This window comes from Oncorhynchus mykiss, chromosome 21 (assembly GCF_013265735.2).
Source record: "Oncorhynchus mykiss isolate Arlee chromosome 21, USDA_OmykA_1.1, whole genome shotgun sequence".
NCBI classification, from domain to species: Eukaryota; Metazoa; Chordata; class Actinopteri; order Salmoniformes; family Salmonidae; genus Oncorhynchus; species Oncorhynchus mykiss.
The window spans coordinates 30,954,569-30,972,105 of NC_048585.1; the positions used below are offsets into that span (position 1 = coordinate 30,954,569).

The 17,537-nt window shown below is 44.8% G+C and overlaps 1 protein-coding gene across 4 annotated transcripts in view; it reads left to right on the forward strand.

Annotated features, from left to right (window-relative positions):
- LOC110500229 (striatin-interacting protein 1 homolog) overlaps nucleotides 1-17,537 on the forward strand; it is a 40,141-nt gene that overhangs the window by 11,960 nt on the left and 10,644 nt on the right. For 3 of the 4 annotated variants that reach the window (XM_021577473.2, XM_036957626.1, XM_021577472.2), the window contains exons 4-13: nucleotides 994-1,128; nucleotides 1,365-1,485; nucleotides 10,704-10,772; nucleotides 12,662-12,768; nucleotides 14,244-14,371; nucleotides 14,691-14,879; nucleotides 15,262-15,312; nucleotides 16,166-16,398; nucleotides 17,139-17,204; nucleotides 17,344-17,407. In XM_021577473.2, the coding sequence (XP_021433148.2) occupies nucleotides 994-1,128; nucleotides 1,365-1,485; nucleotides 10,704-10,772; nucleotides 12,662-12,768; nucleotides 14,244-14,371; nucleotides 14,691-14,879; nucleotides 15,262-15,312; nucleotides 16,166-16,398; nucleotides 17,139-17,204; nucleotides 17,344-17,407 (1,163 nt within the window). The remainder of the gene's footprint in view (nucleotides 1-993; nucleotides 1,129-1,364; nucleotides 1,486-10,703; nucleotides 10,773-12,661; nucleotides 12,769-14,243; nucleotides 14,372-14,690; nucleotides 14,880-15,261; nucleotides 15,313-16,165; nucleotides 16,399-17,138; nucleotides 17,205-17,343; nucleotides 17,408-17,537) is intronic. The other variant, XM_021577474.2, reaches the window with a different exon arrangement.

Sequence of the window (17,537 nt, forward strand, 5' to 3'; positions counted from 1 at the left end):
TGTTACAGTTTAGACCTAAAACAACTTGAAAGTCTATGGCAAGACTGGTTGTCTTGCAATGATCAACAACCAACATGACAGAGCTTGAAAAATACAAATAAATAATAATGTGCAAATATTGTACAATCTAGGAATGCAAAGCTCTTAGACTTACCCGGAAAGACTCACAGTTATGTAAACTTATGTAAATGTGATATTTCTGTATTTCACTTTCGATACGTTTGCAAAAATGTAAAAAAATATATGTTTTCACTTTGTCACTATGGCGCAGTGTGTGTAGATGGGTAAAAATAATGATTTAATACATTTTCCATTCAGGCTGTAACACAACAAAGTGTGGAATAAGTATGAATACTTTCTGGAGGCACTACATGTCAGAATATGTCTACTAAAAGAGGGGAACTGACTAGCTATTTCAATTCCATTGATCATGATGTCCTACAAGAATCACGAGTTGAGGTAAAAAAATAAAGGTCAGAAACATTCCTATTTATACACTCTTCTTCACTTTTAGGACTCAATCGCTCATAGCCTAGAAGTCAAAGGTGTTGTTGCCTTGATGTTGGATCCTGGCATTCTTTTCTCTTTAGTGAGCGTTCACAGTGGGTGATCAGTGATCAGTGTGTGTACTGCTATACCTGGCCAGGGCTGAAATAGCCTGCTGTGACCATGCATGTGAGCTGAAGCCAGGTCACTTTGACTCTGAGACCACTAGCTGCTCCTGGGTCAGTGTGAGTTTATTGACCAGAGCTGATCCCAGGCAATCTTTTTCAGGTGTGAGAGGGAGGGAGGGGGAGAGGGAGAAAGAGCAGACAAAGAAAAGAGAAAGTGAGAATAGAGAAGAAATGAGGTAGTGAGGGAATGGGAGAAGTAAGTGAATGGATAGAGTGAGCGAGAATAAGAGAGCGACAGACGTACAAGCTCGGTCACAAGGTCACACAAAGTCACCAAGACTGACCTGGTCTCTTTCACTCTGTCCCTGTCTCTCTGCAGTGCGGGGGAGGAGGTGGATTGAGCTGGGTCAGGAGCAGCAGAAGTCCTATGTGATGAGACTACTAGATGCTCTGGAGGTCACTGACCGGGACAAGAGGCTGAAGGTGGCCCGGGCCATCCTCTACCTGGCACAGGGTAATCATCATCACCGTCCCTGCACACTTCAAGATCATTTGCTTTGGCTGTAGCATATTTTGACATGCGTCTAAGAGATTAAGGGGATATTTAAATATTTCCTGTGCGATTTCTCTGACCAACATTTTCTCATGAAACAGAGGACATGTACAGTATATATGCTCGAGTCCTTCAGAGTCCGTTGAGAGCGTTGTGTGGTGAGTGAGCATCTGAAACCTGCGTGTGGCGTTCCCCAGGGGTGTTTGACGAGTGTGACACGGACGCGGACGTGATCCACTGGTCTCGCCACAACGTGTTCCTGCTGTATGACATGGGCATCTTCACCGCTCTCCTGGAGCTGCTGAGCATGGAGATGGAGTGAGTAGGACAACATTACTACAGTCGCTCCGTAACGCTGCCACAGCAGCCACAATGTCTCGTAATTACTGTATTATTGTGTTTCTCAACAAGCGTTAGCACCACTGTGGTTAGCGCTTACCTCCTCCGTGATTCACGGTCCAATGCAGCTGTGTTTTTTAAATCTCAATATCAAATAATTTACAGGGTGACAATTAAGTACCTTAATATTATTGTTTCCGATTTAAAATGGTCAAAAGGAACCAAAAATAGTTTCTTAGCAAAGGACAATTTCTCGAGCAAGAATTTTGCTAAGACTGTCTGGGAGAAGTCTGAGTGGGGAGGGGAAAACTGAAAACTAGCTGTTATTGGCAGAGAGGTTTGGAAATCTTTCTTAGTGGTTTATTAACTAATTTACTGCCTGGTGATGTCACCAGGCAGGCCTAAATTCCATCCCAACCAAAACAAGCTGAAATTTCAGGCAGCCTTTTTCAACAACTCTTACACTAAAAGGGCATCATCATTTGTTTTAAAAAATGTTTTATTTCACAGTATTATTCCAACCTCATAGGTTGGAAATGTATATAAAACACAGAAAAATCACGTGTTTGACTGCACTGGGCCTTTAATGCTACAGGGATGGTACACAGTAGCATTCACTCTCCTTAGTTGTTAGCTGGAGTTGGAGAAAGAGATACAGTAAAAGAAAGATATGAGGAAAGAGAGAGCTTCCCAAAGTTGCTTCCCAAAGTTGTCAAGTTGGCTGGATGTCCTTTGGGTGGTGGACCATTCTTGATACACAGGCTTGGAAAAAAAACAAGCACCGTTGCAGTTCTTGACATAAACCGGTGCGCCTGTCACCTACTACCATACCCCGTTCAAAGGCATTTAAATATTTTATCTTGCCCGTTCACCCTCTGAATGGTACACATACACAATCCATGTCTCAATTGTCTCAAGGCTTAAAAATCATTACTTAACCTGTCTCCTCCCATTCATCTACACTGATTTGAAGTGGATATAACAAGTGACTTCAATAAGGGATCATAGCGCTCACCTGGATTCACCTGGTCAGTCTCTGTCATGGAAAGACCAGGTGTTCCTAATGTTTTGTACACTCCGTACAATTTCAGGTGGGCTTTTCAAACAGCTCTTACACAAAAAGGGCATCACATAAGCGTACCCACTGTTCCTCTCTCCTCTGGAGTCATCTCCTCTGTGTCCTTCCTGCCTGAGGTCCCTCCTCTCCCTAATGGCAGATCTACTGCTGCCTCAGTACTTTAGGTCTCTACCACCCGCAGCCATTGACTAATCTGCCTAGTTGAAATGCCGTAGGTAGTTGCTGGTAGAGATGGTGCTGATTTTGGTATTTTATTAGGATCCCCATTAGCTGTTGCAAAAGCAGCAGCTACTCTTCCTGGGGTCCAACACAAAACATGAAACATAATACAGAATGACATACAGAACATCATTAGACGAGAACAGCTCAAGGACAGAACTACATACATTTTTAAAAAGTCACACGTAGCCTATATATCAATACACACAAACTATCTAGGTCAAATAGGGGAGAGGCGTTGTGCCGCGAGGTGTTGCTTTATCTGTTTTTGGAAACCAGGTCTGCTGTTTATTTGAGCAATATGAGATGGAAGGAAGTTCCATGCAAGAAGGATATACTGTACGTTCTCTTGAATTTGTTCTGGATTTGGGGACTATGTCTGGTGGGATAAGTGTGTGTGTGTGTGTGTGTGTGTGTGTGTGTGTCAGAGCTGTGTGTAAGTTGACTATGCAAACAATTTGGGATTTTCAACACATTGTTTCTTATAAAAAGAAGTGATGCAGTCAGTCTCAACTCTTAGCCAAGAGAGACTGGCATGCATAGTATTTATGTCAGCCCTCTGATTACAATTAAGAGCAAAACGTGTCACTGTTCTGGACCAGCTGCAGCTTAACTAGGTCTTTCCTTGCAGCACTGGACCACACAACTGGACAATAATCAAGATTAGACCAAACTAGAGCCTGCAGAACTTGCTTTTTGGAGTGTGGTGTCAAAAAAGCAGAGCATCTCTTTATTACGGCTATACCTCTCCCCATCTTTACAACCATTGAATCTATATGTTGTGACCATGACAGTTTACAATCTAAGGTAACGCGAAGTAATTTAGTCTCCTCAACTTGTTCAACAGCCACACCATTCATTACCAGATGCAGCTGAGGTCTAGCACTTATTGAATGATTTGTACCAAATACAATGCTCTAAGTTTTAGAGATGTTCAGGACCAATTTATTACTGGCCACCCATTCCAAAACAGACTGCAACTGTTAAGGGTTTCAGTGACTTCATTAGCTGTGGTTGCTGATGCATACAGTGGGGCAAAAACGTATTTAGTCAGCCACCAATTGTGCAAGTTCTCCCACTTAAAAAGATTAGAGGCCTGTAATTTTCATCATAGGTACACTTCAACTATGACAGACAAAATGAGAAAGAAAATCCAGAAAATCACATTGTAGGATTTTTAATGAATTTATTTGCAAATTATGGTGGAAAATAAGTATTTGGTCACCTACAAACAAGCAAGATTTCTGGCTCTCACAGACCTGTAACTTCTTATTTAAGAGGCTCCTCTGTCCTCCACTCGTTACCTGTATTAATGGCACCTGTTTGAACTTGTTATCAGTATAAAAGACACCTGTCCACAACCTCAAACAGTCACACTCCAAACTCCACTATGGCTAAGACCAAAGAGCTGTCAAAGGACACCAGAAACAAAATTGTAGACCTGCACCAGGCTGGGAAGACTGAATCTGCAATAGGTAAGCAGCTTGGTTTGAAGAAATCAACTGTGGGAGCAATTATTAGGAAATGGAAGACATACAAGACCACTGATAATCTCCCTCGATCTGGGGCTCCACGCAAGATCTCACCCCTCTAGAGCAGTGATGTTTTGGGGCTGTTGCTGGGCAACACAGACTTTCAAGTCCCTGGCGGCGTAGTGTGTTACTGATGGTAGGCTTTGTTACTTTGGTCCCAGCTCTCTGCAGGTCATTCACTAGGTCCCCCCGTGTGGTTCTGGGATTTTTGCTCACCGTTCTTGTGATCATTTTGACCACACAGGGGGACCTAGTGAATGACCTGCAGAGAGCTGGGACCAAAGTAACAAAGCCTACCATCAGTAACACACTATGCCGCCAGGGACTTGAAAGTCTGTGTTGCCCAGCAACAGCCCCAAAACATCACTGCTCTAGAGGAGATCTGCATGGATCAATGGGCCAAAATACCAGCAACAGTGTGTGAAAACCTTGTGAAGACTTACAGAAAACGTTTACAGAAAATTACAGGCCTCTCATATTTTTAGGTGGGAGAACTTGCACAATTGGTGGCTGACTAAATACTTTTTTGCCCCACTGTATGTAAACTTCCGACTTTAACTGTACATGCACATTCACAGACCGGCAGAGAGAGACACACACACACACACACATTCACCAGAAATGTTAATTAATGAATACACCATTCTCTCTCTCTTCCTTTCTACCTCCCACTTCCATCCCTCTTCGCCTCAGCGTAGGATATGAGGCACCTGCTGGCTCTTAGTGAGGGGGATAAGAGCAGAGAGAACAGGGTGAGAGCAGAGAGGGACAGATCACCGGCCTCTGATTCACACTTCAAATAGCTCACTGGCGAGGCGGCAAAGCCTTCAAGGCTTTGTTTCCTTCCTTTTTAGTCTTTGTGCTCCTCTGTCTGCTCCTGCCGCCTTTAGTCTTGGTCTCTTATCAACCTCTGCTTCTACGTCTTAGCCTTAGCAGGCAAGCAGCCGCCTCCTATTACTCTGTAGCACCTGTTAAGCTGCTGAGCAAACACACAGGGAATTTTCTGTCTATTTCTCCTCTGCTATTTATCCTGCCTGCACCGGTGTTCATTCTCAGTTGTGATAATTCTGTGTTTTCACTTCAACTTAAATAGAATCAGTCACATGCATCGTAAACAACTGGTATGGACTAACAGTTGAATGCTTACTTACGGGCCCTTCCAAACAGTGCAGAGAGAGGAAAAAAATTGAGAAATAATGAAAAAGTAAAACACATAATAATAATAATAATAATAATAATAAAAATAATAATAATAATAATAATAATAAAAGTAATGAGTAACGATAACTTGGCTATATACAGTCGTGGCCAAAGGTTTTGAGAATGACACAAATATTAATTTTCACAAAGTTTGCTGCTTCAGTGTCTTTTAGATATTTTTGTCAGATGTTACTATGGAATACTGAAGTATAATTACAAGCATTTCATAAGTGTCAAAGGCTTTTATTGACAATTACTTGAAGTTGATGCAAAGAGTCAATATTTGCAGTGTTGACCCTTCTTTTTCAAGACCTCTGCAATCCGCCCTGGCATGCTGTCAATTAACTTCTGGACCACACTGATGGCAGCCCATTCTTGCGTAATCAATGCTTGGAGTTTGTCATAATTTGTGGAGTTTTGTTTTGTCCACCCGCCTCTTGAGGATTGACCACAAATTCTCAATGGGATTAAGGTCTGGGGAGTTTCCTGGCCATGGACCCAAAATATTGATGTTTTGTTTCCTGAGCCACTTTGTTATCACTTTTGCCTTATGGCAAGGTGCTCCATCATGCTGGAAAAGGCATTGTTCGTCACCAAACTGTTCCTGGATGGTTTTGAGAAGTTGCTCTCGGAGGATGTGTTGGTACCATTCTTTATTCATGGCTGTGTTCTTAGGCAAAATTGTGAGTGAGCCCACTCCCTTGGCTGAGAAGCAACCCCACACATGAAATGTCTCAGGATGCTTTACTGTTGGCATGACACAGGACTGATGGTAGTGCTCACCTTGTCTTCTCCGGACAAACTTTTTTCCGAATGCCCCAAACAATCGGAAAGGGGATTCGTCAGAGAAAATGACTTTACCCCAGTCCTCAGCAGTCCAATCCCTGTACCTTTTGCAGAATATCAGTCTGTCCCTGATGTTTTTCCTGGAGAGAAGTGGCTTCTTTGCTGCCCTTCTTGACACCAGGCCATCCTCCAAAATGCCTTTGCCTCACTGTGCGTGCAGATGCACTAACACCTGCCTGCTGCCATTCCTGAGCAAGCTCTGTACTGGTGGTGCCCCGATCCCGCAGCTGAATCAACTTTAGGAGACGGTCCTGGTGCTTGCTGGACTCTCTTGGGTGCCTGAAGCCTTCTTCACAACAATTGAACCACTCTCTTTGAAGTTCTTGATGATCCGATAAATGGTTGATTTAGGTGCCATCTTACTGGCAGCAATATCCTTGCCTGTGAAGCCCTTTTTGTGCAAAGCAATGATGACGACACGTGTTTCCTTGCAGGTAACCATGATTGACAGAGGAAGAACAATGATTCCAAGCACCACTCTCCTTTTGAAGCTTCCAGTCTGTTATTCAAACTCAATCAACATGACAGAGTGATCTCCAGTCAACACTCGTCAACACATGATGTCAGCTGGTCTTTTTGTGGCAGGGCTGAAATGCAGTGGAAATGTTTTGAGGGATTCAGTTAATTTGCATGGCAAAGAGGGACTTTGGAATTAATTTCAATTAATCTGATCACTCTTCATAACATTCTGGAGTATATGCAAATTGCCATCATACAAACTGAGATAGCAGACTTTGTGAAAATGTATATTTGTGTCATTCTCAAAACTTTTGGCCACGACTGTACAAGGGGTACCAGTACCAAGTCGATGTGCAGGGGTACGAGATAATTGAGGTAGATATGTAAATATAACTAGGAATGTGAGTCAGACAAATGTATGCAAAAAGGGTCAATGCAGATGGTCCAGGTAGCTATTTGGTTAACTATTTATCTAACTATTTAGCCATGTTATGGCTTGGGGGCAGAAGCTATTCAAGGGCCTGTTGGTTCCAGACTTGGTGCATCGGTACCCCTTGCCATGCGGTAGCAGAGAGAACAGTATATGACTTGGATGCCTGGAGTCTTTGCCAATATTTAGGACCTTCCTCTGACACCGCCAGGTATAGAGTTCCTGGATGGCAGGGAGCTTGACCCCAGTGATATACTGGGCTGTACGCACTACACTCTGTAGCGCCTTGCGGTCGGATGCCAAGCAGTTGCCATACCAAGTGGTGATGCAGCCAGTCAAGATGCTCTCGGTGGTGAAGCTGTATAACGTTTTCAGGATCTGAGGGCCCATGCCAAATCTTTTAAGCCTCCTGAGAGGGAAGAGGTGTTGTCGTGCCCTCTTCACAACTGTTGGTGTGTTTGGACCATGATAGATCCTTAGTGATGTGGATACTGAGGAACTTGAAGCTCTTGATCTGCTCCACTACAGCCCCGTTGATGTGAATGGGGGCGTGCTCGGTCCTCCTTTTCCTGCAGTCCCTGATCAGCTCCTTTGTCTTGCTGATGTTGACGGAGAGGTTGTTGTCCTGGCATCACACTGCCAGGTCTCTGACCTCCTCCCTATAGGCTGTCTCATCTTTGTCGGTGATCAGGCCTACCACTGTCATGTCGTTGGCAAACTTAGCATTTTGAGCGGCCGCACAGTCATGGGTGAACATGGTGTACAGGAGGGGACTAAGCTTTCACCCCTGAGGTGCCCCCCGTTTTGAGGGTCAACGTGTCAGATGTGTTATTGCCTACCCTCACCACCTGGAAGTGTCCCATCAGGAAGTCTAGGATCCAGTTGCAGAGTGAGGTGTTCAGTTCCATTGTCCTTAGCTTAGTGATGATCGGTCCTGTGTGGCTTAGTTGGTAAAGCATGGCGCTTGGTAACACCAGGGTTGTGTGTTCAAATCCCATGGGGGACCAGTACGGAAAATACGAAAACGTATGCACTCACTACTGTTGGTTGCTTTGAATAAGAGCGTCTGCTAAATTACAGAAATGTAAAAAACTATGAGCTTGGAGGGCACTGGTGTTGAACCACATTCTCACGTAGGTGTTCCTTTTGTCCAAGTGGGAAAGGGCAGTGTGGAGTGCAATAGAGATTGCGTCATCTGTGGATCTGTTAATGAAGCCGGTGGCTGATGTGATGAACTCTGGAATTTGTTCCAGGACTCATCTGATGGCATTTTCAGTCTGTGCTAGTGAAACAGTTCTGTAGCTTAGCATTTGCTTCATTGGACCACTTCCGTCACTGGTACTTCCTGTTTTGAGTTTTTGCTTGTAAGCAGGAATCCGGAGGATAGAGTTATGGTCAGATTTGCAAAATGGAGGTAGAGCTTTGTATTTGTTTCTTTGTGTGGAGTAAAGGTGATCTAAATTTTTTTCTAGACAGGTGACATGCTGGTAAAAATGGATTTTAGTTTTCCTGCATTGAGATCACCAGCACTAGGAGCGCCGCTGTAGTGGCTGCGTAGATGCGGCAGTGAAGTCAGGCGCAGGAGAGCGAAAACTGATTTACGACGGTGTCGTTTAATATCCATAAACCACCGTCAACAGAACAATACAATACATGGGTCAAACAAAACCCAGTACATACCAGCATACCGTGCATAAGCACTACAAGAAACAATTACCGACAAGGACATGAGGGGGATCAGAGGGTTAAATACACAACATGTAATTGGTGGAATTGGAACCAGGTGTGATGGAAGACGAGACAGAAACCAATGGAGAATGAAAAGTGAATCCGCGATGGCTAGAAGGTCGGTGACTTCGAATGCCGCCCCGAACAAGGAGAGGGACCAACTTCGGCGGAAGTCGCCTCTGGATGAGCATTTACTTGTTGACTTATGGATCTATACAGCTCATAGAGTGCGGTTTTAGTGCCAGCTTTGGTTTGTGGTGGTAAATAGACATCTACGAAAAATATAGGTAAGAACTCGCTTGGTAAATAGTATGGTCTACAGTTTATCGCGAGGTATTCTAATTCAGATGAGCAGAACCTCGAGACGTCCTTTAATATTAGAGATTGTTGTTGTTAACAAAGAGACACGCCACCCCACTTGAGCTTCCCCGATGTTACCATTCTGTCCTGCTGATGCATAGAAAAGGCACCTAGATTGAATCACTTTATCAAGGGGAAAACATTGGAACCGTTTCAAATTTTTACCACAGTATCCTTAACATGCCAATATTTTCTTTAGATCATCTTAGGAACTCATGGCAGGTTGAATTAGAGGTGCAGATGTCAGAGGAGAGCTGGGGGAACATATGGAAAACACTATATAAAGCCACTGCATGTAACCGAACAAGGGTTACATGTAGTTTCAATTCAAAGTACTAAATTAAAAAAAATGAGCCCTGATGAAAAGGAATAGCAGCTACGTGTTAGAGGCAGTGTGGACAAATAGGTACTTTATCTCACATTTTGGCAATGTCTGAAAATCTAGTCTTTTTGGTCTGAAATTCTCCATGTTATTCAGGACATCGCAGGTATTATTATTCAACGAGACCCATGTCATCTCCTTCTAGGTATTGTTCCTGTGGATACACTCCAATCCTCTCCACTTAAATTGATAGATCATCTTTTAGCATCAGAAAAGAAATGTGTAACAAAATGCTGGAAGAATGAACATGCACCCTCAGATATGTGGTTAGGCCTACATGCTGACATGGAGAGAATTACATCAGTCTTGCAACAGAGGCAGCATAGGTATGAAGGTGTCTGATCAGAGTTCCTGATTTATGGGCTTTTTGTTTGTTTCTGTTTTTTGTGTGGCTTAATCCAATTGCCTTAGTAAAGGCAACAAAGATGAGCTGTGTATGTATGGTCCATTTTCTTTATGTGCTCTTTAATAAAAATGAATGTTTAAAGAAGAAAAGAAAAGCCACCTAGATTCATGTCATCCATGTCCTTGTTCAGCCAAGTTTCCGAGATGCATATTACAGTTCTTCAGGTCCCGTTGTTCTCCAGCGATTTGTACATTCGCCAATAGAATCAAATCAGTATGTCATGAGCTGCCGACTCGTTGAAGTAGGAATCTTCATCCAAATCGAGGTTACTGATCACTGTTCTGATGTCCGGAAGCTCTTTTCGGTCATAGGAAACGATTGCGGAAAACATTATGTACAAAAACAAATAAGATCTGTGCATAAAATGGCCGCTATACATTCCATCGACATTCTAGTCTTTGTCACTGCAGTTAGAGGTAATGAGAACTTCCTGACCCCATGACCTGACCAGGTCCTAGACATTAGCGATATCTCTAGTCTGTTGTGTTTAGCTGTGGTGTGGTATGATTTGTACTGTATGAATGTATGCTAAACTGCTTCTGTGTTCTCCTTTGCAGTAACAACCAAGCCTGCAGCAGCGCAGTGAGGAAACCTGCTATCTCTCTGGCGGACAGCACAGAACTCAGGTGAGCATCTACAGCAGTCCCCCAATCTACAGCATTTACAGCAGTCCCCCAATCAGCCAAGCCAAGGTCTTTAACCCTACTCCTTCAGCAACCACTTGACACGTCACCAGCCCAGAGTCCCAAGTACCAGTTCAGCCCAGACTCTAAAGTACCAGTGTACCAGTGTCAATCCCTCACTGACTTCCATAGACTGATAATTACCTGTTCCTCCCATCGCATCTCTACCACTCTATCTAGGCAGCTCTGTGTGCCTTCCCCAGTAATGATCTGCTATGAGAGCAGATCTGTCCTAATATCAATCAATCAATCAATCAAATGTATTTATAAAGCCCTTTTTACATCAGCAGATGTCACAAAGTGCTATACAGAAACTCAGCCTAACACCCCAAACAGCAAGCAAAGCAAGCATGGTGGCTAGGAAAAACTCCCTAGAAAGACAGGAACCTAGGAAGAAACCTAGAGAGGAACCAGGCTCTGAGGGGTGGCCAGTCCTCTTCTGGCTGTGGAGATTATAAGAGTACATGGCCATTTAAGGCCAAATTGTTCTTCAAGATGTTCAAACATTCATCGATGACCAGCAGGGTATAATAATAATCAGTGGTTGTAGAGGATTCAACAGGTCAGTACCTCAAGAGGGTCAGTTGGCTTTTCATAGCAGAGCATTCAGAGGTCGAGACAGCAGGTGCGGTAGATCGAGAGAGAGTCAAAAACAGCAGGTCCGGGACAAGGTAGCACTTCCGGTGAATAGGTCAGGGTTCCCTAGCCACAGGCAGAACAGTTGAAACTGGAGCAGCAGCACGAGCAGGTGGACTGGGGACGGCCAGGAGTCAAGAGGCCAGGTTGTCCTGAGGCAAGATCCTAGGGCTCAGGTCCTCTGGGAGAGGAGGGAGAGAGAGCGATTTAGAGGGATCATACTTAAATGTACACAGGACATTTAAGTACATTTAAGTTCTCCACAGGAGAATTATACCAGATATAACAGACTGACCCTAGCCCCCCGTACATAGACTATTGCAAGATAGATACTGGAGACTGAGACAGGTGGGTCAGGGGACACTGGCCCCCGTCCGACGATAGCCCTGGACAGGGCCAACCAGGCAGGATATAACCCCATCCACTTTGACAAAGCACAGCCCCCACAACACTAGAGGGATATCAACAGACTACCAACTTACTACCCTGAGACAAGGCTGAGTATAGCCCACGAAGATCTCCTCTTGGGTCAGAGGCAGAGAATCCCAGTGGAGAGAAGGGAGTCGGCCAGGCACATACATCAAGGGTGGTTCATCTCTCCAGTAACTTGCTGTTGACCTTCACACCCCTGGGCCAGACTACACTCAATCATAGGACCTACTGAAGAGATGAGTCTTCAGTAATAACTTAAAGGTTGAGACTGAGTCTGCGTCTCTCACATGGCTAGGCAGACCATTACATAAAAATTGAGCTCATTTGGAGAAAGCCCTGCCACCAGCTGTTTGCTTAGAAATTCTAGGGACAATAAGGTGGGAAGCCAAATAACATGTCCTAAGAGCTTGTAGAAAATGGAGGCCATTATGGCTTGTTTTCCATCTAGATCAAGGCGTTAATGCACCGGACACTGCCTCGCTAATGTTGTATAATTACTGTAGGGTTATTTAGGCTGATGCAATAGCTAGGCAAGTGCATATGGAAAGGTGTGCAACAATATTAAGTATGCGCACACACACTTACAGATTCACGCATACAAACTACACATAGGCAGGCATACTGTATTGTATTGTATGACTGTACTGACACACAGTCATGTTTTTGGAGTGGAGAGCTGTTCTACCTTGGTACAGACTATTTGTCTTGATGCATGCATGCATACACCTGTTCATTCTGACCTCTGACCTCTCGTGTTCCACTAGGGTCTTGCTAAGCATCATGTACCTGATGGTGGAGACCATCCGTCTGCAGACAGAGGATGACAGGCCAGAGTGGAGAACTGCCAGAGAGGCCTTCAAGACTGAACTGGGTTTGTGTGTGTGTGTGTGTTTGTACGTGTGTATTTGTGTGTGCAGTGTAAGACTTTTCTTTCATTTCAACAGTAAAACACGGTGAAATACACAGTAAAATACCTTAAATGTGTTTTACAGAATTAATTATGGTGCATTGTGGGTTAATGTTGTAAGTGGGGAAAGAGTCTCTAGCTCATTAACAGACTGTATGTTAATGTGTGCCTTCTAAGAGGCTATATTTGTTGCACAGGTGAGTGAGAATGCTGTACTCCCCCAGAATACAGTAATATACTGTATATAAGGAATTCTTCAAACCTTGTCCTGTAAATCGCCAGTAATTTACTGGCCAATTGCTGCCAGTAATTGACTGTAATTCAGAAAACACTACTAAAACACTACCATACTGTATTTTTGGAGCGCCGAAAAACCTTTTGACCAATAGTGGGTGCATAGTATTGTTGTGTCTTTTAAGAGGCTATATTTGTTGTGCCCTTTAGTGAGAATGCTGTACGAATTGAACTGATATGTGGTAGTGGTTCCCTGACAATGAAATGTGTGTGTATATAGGGAACAGATCAGCGTTAGCCTGGCTGACGTGACCCACGTGACGACACGGCTCGAGAGCTGGTGTCTGCTAGACTAGATCAGAGTGGCAGCGGATCTTTAATGGTTGAATATTTCACCATGTCCATTTGATTTGTTTTGCCCTGTAATCACGGACCGTTTGGAAGCCTTTGATTAGGCCTCTAGAAGTGCAAGTGATATGAAACGCCTAGTGTTCATTAATATGCTGTAATATACAAATGCCTAGCAGCCAACCTTCGTGCTCCAATCCCTTGTAATTACAGTAAATTGCTGCAATAATTACTTTCTTACAGTTTCTTAGTCACCTTTTACAGTATTGTACTGTGTTTAATTGCTTTGACATTAGAGTCATTTACAGGAAGCTGGCATCAAGTTGCCCTGAATAGCTCAGTAATGTATTGACACTATCCAGTAATAGTCAAATATATATCATAAGATATCTTGTTTTAATTACAATTATTTTGAAGACCAGTATACTTTACTGAAAATATTTTTGTAGTTAAAGGTTACAGATACTTTTTACATGCTATGACTTTGTGTTTTTTTTCTTTCTTCTCAACCTTGGTTGAATGCAAGGTGCTAATGTCAAGAGTGCCTGCTAAATGACCAAAATGTAAATGAAAACTTGCAAAGACCACTGGGTAATTACGGAAATATACTGTAATTGGTACTGTAATTTAGATTACAGTAACTGACTTGGTACTGTAAATTAGATTACAGTAACATTTTTGGTACCATAAAATGGATTACAGTACATGGCTGTACTGTAAAAGAAAGTACAGTAACTTATGGCCAATTGCTGCCAGTAAGCTACTGTAAATTATACAGGAAATGTTTTTGTGTGTGCGCCATGTGTGTACTGTAGGTGTGTGCTGGCTGTTGACCCTTTCCTCTCCTCTAACCTCAGGTTCTCCTCTGTACAACGGAGAGCCATTTGCCCTGCTGCTCTTCACCATGGTGACCAAGTTCTGCAGTATGAACGCTCCACACTTTCCCATAAAGAAGGTCCTGCTGCTGCTCTGGAAGACCATCCTGGTCAGTAAGCTACAGCACCAAAACCATCGCCTGTCCCTTTAGTAGGCTGGGCCGCTTCGCAACGGAGACATTTCATCCAACCGTTATGTTATCGTCCATTGTGCATTCAAAACTCTCGTTAGAAGGACGTTAGAATGTTACGGTAGTGTCAGGCTCGACTAGTTCCACAGTGGATTTGACAGGCTTGGAAAACGAGGTTTGCCAATGTCTGCATAGAGCTCTGTGCATGTGTGCTCATGGACATCTCTATGGCTTTCTGTGTCCACCTGTCTCTGTGTGTATGTGTCTGTCTCAAACTCTGTGTGTGTCTGTGTTACAGTTCACCATGGGGGGCTTTGAGGAGCTCCAGGAGATGAAGGTTCGAGGCAGAGAGAGGCTGAGCCTGCCCCCCCTGCCTGAGGACAGCATCAAGGTGGTCCGGAGCATGAGGGCAGCCTCTCCTCCAGCCTCGGCAATGGAGCTCATCGAGCAGCAACAGCAGGCCAAGAGAGGACGCCGCAGCCGCAGGGTACGTATTCTACCTTCTATCACGCACATACTGCTCACACACTGTTCCTGGCGCTTTTCACATGCGCAACACCTCTGCGTTAGACTCGACTGAATACACACCCGATGTGCTCTAACAGTGAGCCTAACTGAACCCTGCGGTCACAGAGGGCATGGTGCGTGAGGCTAACAAGCATTGATTGCTCGGCCTGGCTGTGGCAGCAGGAAATGTGAATTAGGAACCATGTGCACACCAGCTGTGTACTGTGTTCCCCTGCCAGCGGAGTGAATGACACGTTTTGTTCTTTTAACTTTTTCCTCTAATCTCCACTGTGCTGTTTTTAGACTAGAGCTCTGACTTCACCAGACTCTCAACCGCCCTCCTTTTCCGTGTGTCCCTGCAGAGTGCCTTTGTTGATAGCTTGGAAGGAGACAGTCCCTTTCCCAAGAAGCAGGTCTTTACCCACTTTCCCGCTGCATTTTCTCTGCCTCGGGCTGGTTCTTGCACCTTCTATTCCTCCACTTCTTTAGTCTCCTCTTCTCTCTCTCCTCTTCCTCGTATTCTTTCTCCTCTTCTTCCTCCATCTCCTCCTTGTCCTCCTCCTCTCCCTCCTCCTCCTCTCCCCCCTTCTTTTTCTCCTCCTTCGCTGCGTTCTGCCCTGTATGGGGTGGGTGGGTACGGAGGCAGGGCTGGCTGTGGTCATTGAGGTCACATGACTGGAGCCTTCCTCTAGCCTCGATCTCCACTGAGTTGTTTTTCCCGCCACATTATCACTGTTTACAACAATTCACTGCAGCTTCTTTCCCACCACAGAGCCAAATGGCTTGTTCTTCATGGGATACGAGTCATATAATTCTATGCTGGTCACACTGCTTCCGTCCCCTCTGTTGCTCTCCTCACCACCACACACCTAACGACTAGTTGCTACCAGCACACCACCGTAGGTTACATTGCACTGGCGTTTCGCTGCTGTTGAATGCAACCCCCTCTCTGCTTGATGCTTGTTGCATTGATGATGCCTCAGTCATTCTTTGAATCCATAGACGTGGCATGAGATTACTGGGTTTGTGTTGTATGACTGATATGGTTGTGGAATGTTGGTTAACACTTGAATATGGAGTCGGGCCCAAACGTTCCTCTGTTTGTTTTTTTACTGGGAGTTTCTGTAACCTTTTGTCTTGGAGTGCAGCCTTACGGTTGGTAAATCTGAGTATTGCTTGTGGTTGAAGTGGGAAGCCTTGGCCTAACCCTGTGTGTGTGAGGGGACGGCCTCTTTTATGCCCCCTGCTGGTTGTTCTGGGTTCCAGCCCCTGGTAAAGCAGGACAGCCTAGACACGTACAACGAGCGAGACCCCTTTAAGAACGACGACGCACGAGACGAGGAGGAGGACGGCGAGGAAGCCGACAGTGGCATCGAGGGCGAGGTGGACCCCCTGGACAGTGATGTCATCATCCAGCCACCACCCCCACCGCCCCCGCTCAGACCCCCCACTGAGAGAGCGTCCCTACCCAAGGGTCTGCCCTGGGCCCCCAAAGTCAGGTAAGACTGGGAGGCCCAGTTCCAAACAAACCTCTAGCCCCTTGCCATAACTCTTAACCCTTCTGTGTTTGCAAATCTGAAAGGATTGGATGGGTGTAATATAGCTGAGGCTCCCCATTCAAAAATAAAAGTTCAGACTGGTTTCTAGTTTTGTTATTCTACACACTCATGCTGCTGATAGTGCCCCCTCTGTTCAGGAGAACTCAAAGTAACCCACCTCAGTCACTCAAACAGTAACAGCCTGGTCCCTCGCAAGATGGCCTCCGTCTACACAGTTATGTGGATAAGTCCGAGAGGGCAGAGGACGACAGGGGAGGCAAGGAAAGGACGGCCTCGAACCGACCCAGTCTTAGCTCTTATCATCCTCTACTCATTATCTGTAAACTCATGCATTATTCACCCCAACGTGTGTGTGTGTGTGTGTGTGCGCAACCTTGAACCATAGCGTAATGCTGAGATAATTTAGCACGAGGCGATATTCCAGATCCCAATATCGAACAGAGGCAGCATCGAGCGTGACTGATGAGGCTTTAAGCATGAGATGCATCATCTGCTTAGCAGCTGTATGTCTTTGATCAGTCTGTTTGGATAGTATCGCTACAAGCCCGGGAAGCCAGGTTAGGAAACACAGTAGGTCTAGTAGTGTGATCAGTGAGAAGGTGGATCACAGACTGGGGGTTAGTGAGGGGCAGCAGGCTTCAGGTGATTTGAGATGTCTGTCCGTGTGTGTGTCTCGACAGAGAGAAAGACATCGAGCACTTCTTGGAAACCAGCAGGAACAAGTTCATCGGCTTCACTCTGGGAAAGTGAGTGTCAATATCCCTGTGTACCATCTGAAAGGCTCGCTCCGTGTAGTCCACTGTCATGTGTGGTCATAGTTATTGCAGTGCCAGTGAATGTTCTCTCTCTGTTGCTGTGCTGAGTGGTGTTATGTTTGTTTTCTAGTGACACAGAGACACTAGTCGGTCTTCCTAGACCCATACACGAGAGTGTGAAGACCCTTAAACAGGTAAGGAGAGAAATCAGTCTTATCATTCCTCCTCTATCCTCTCCTCCTCCTCCTCCTCCTCTCAATACCTCCATCCCTCTCTCTCCACCAGGATCGAGTGTTACACTGGCGATGAAGTATTGAAGTTTAT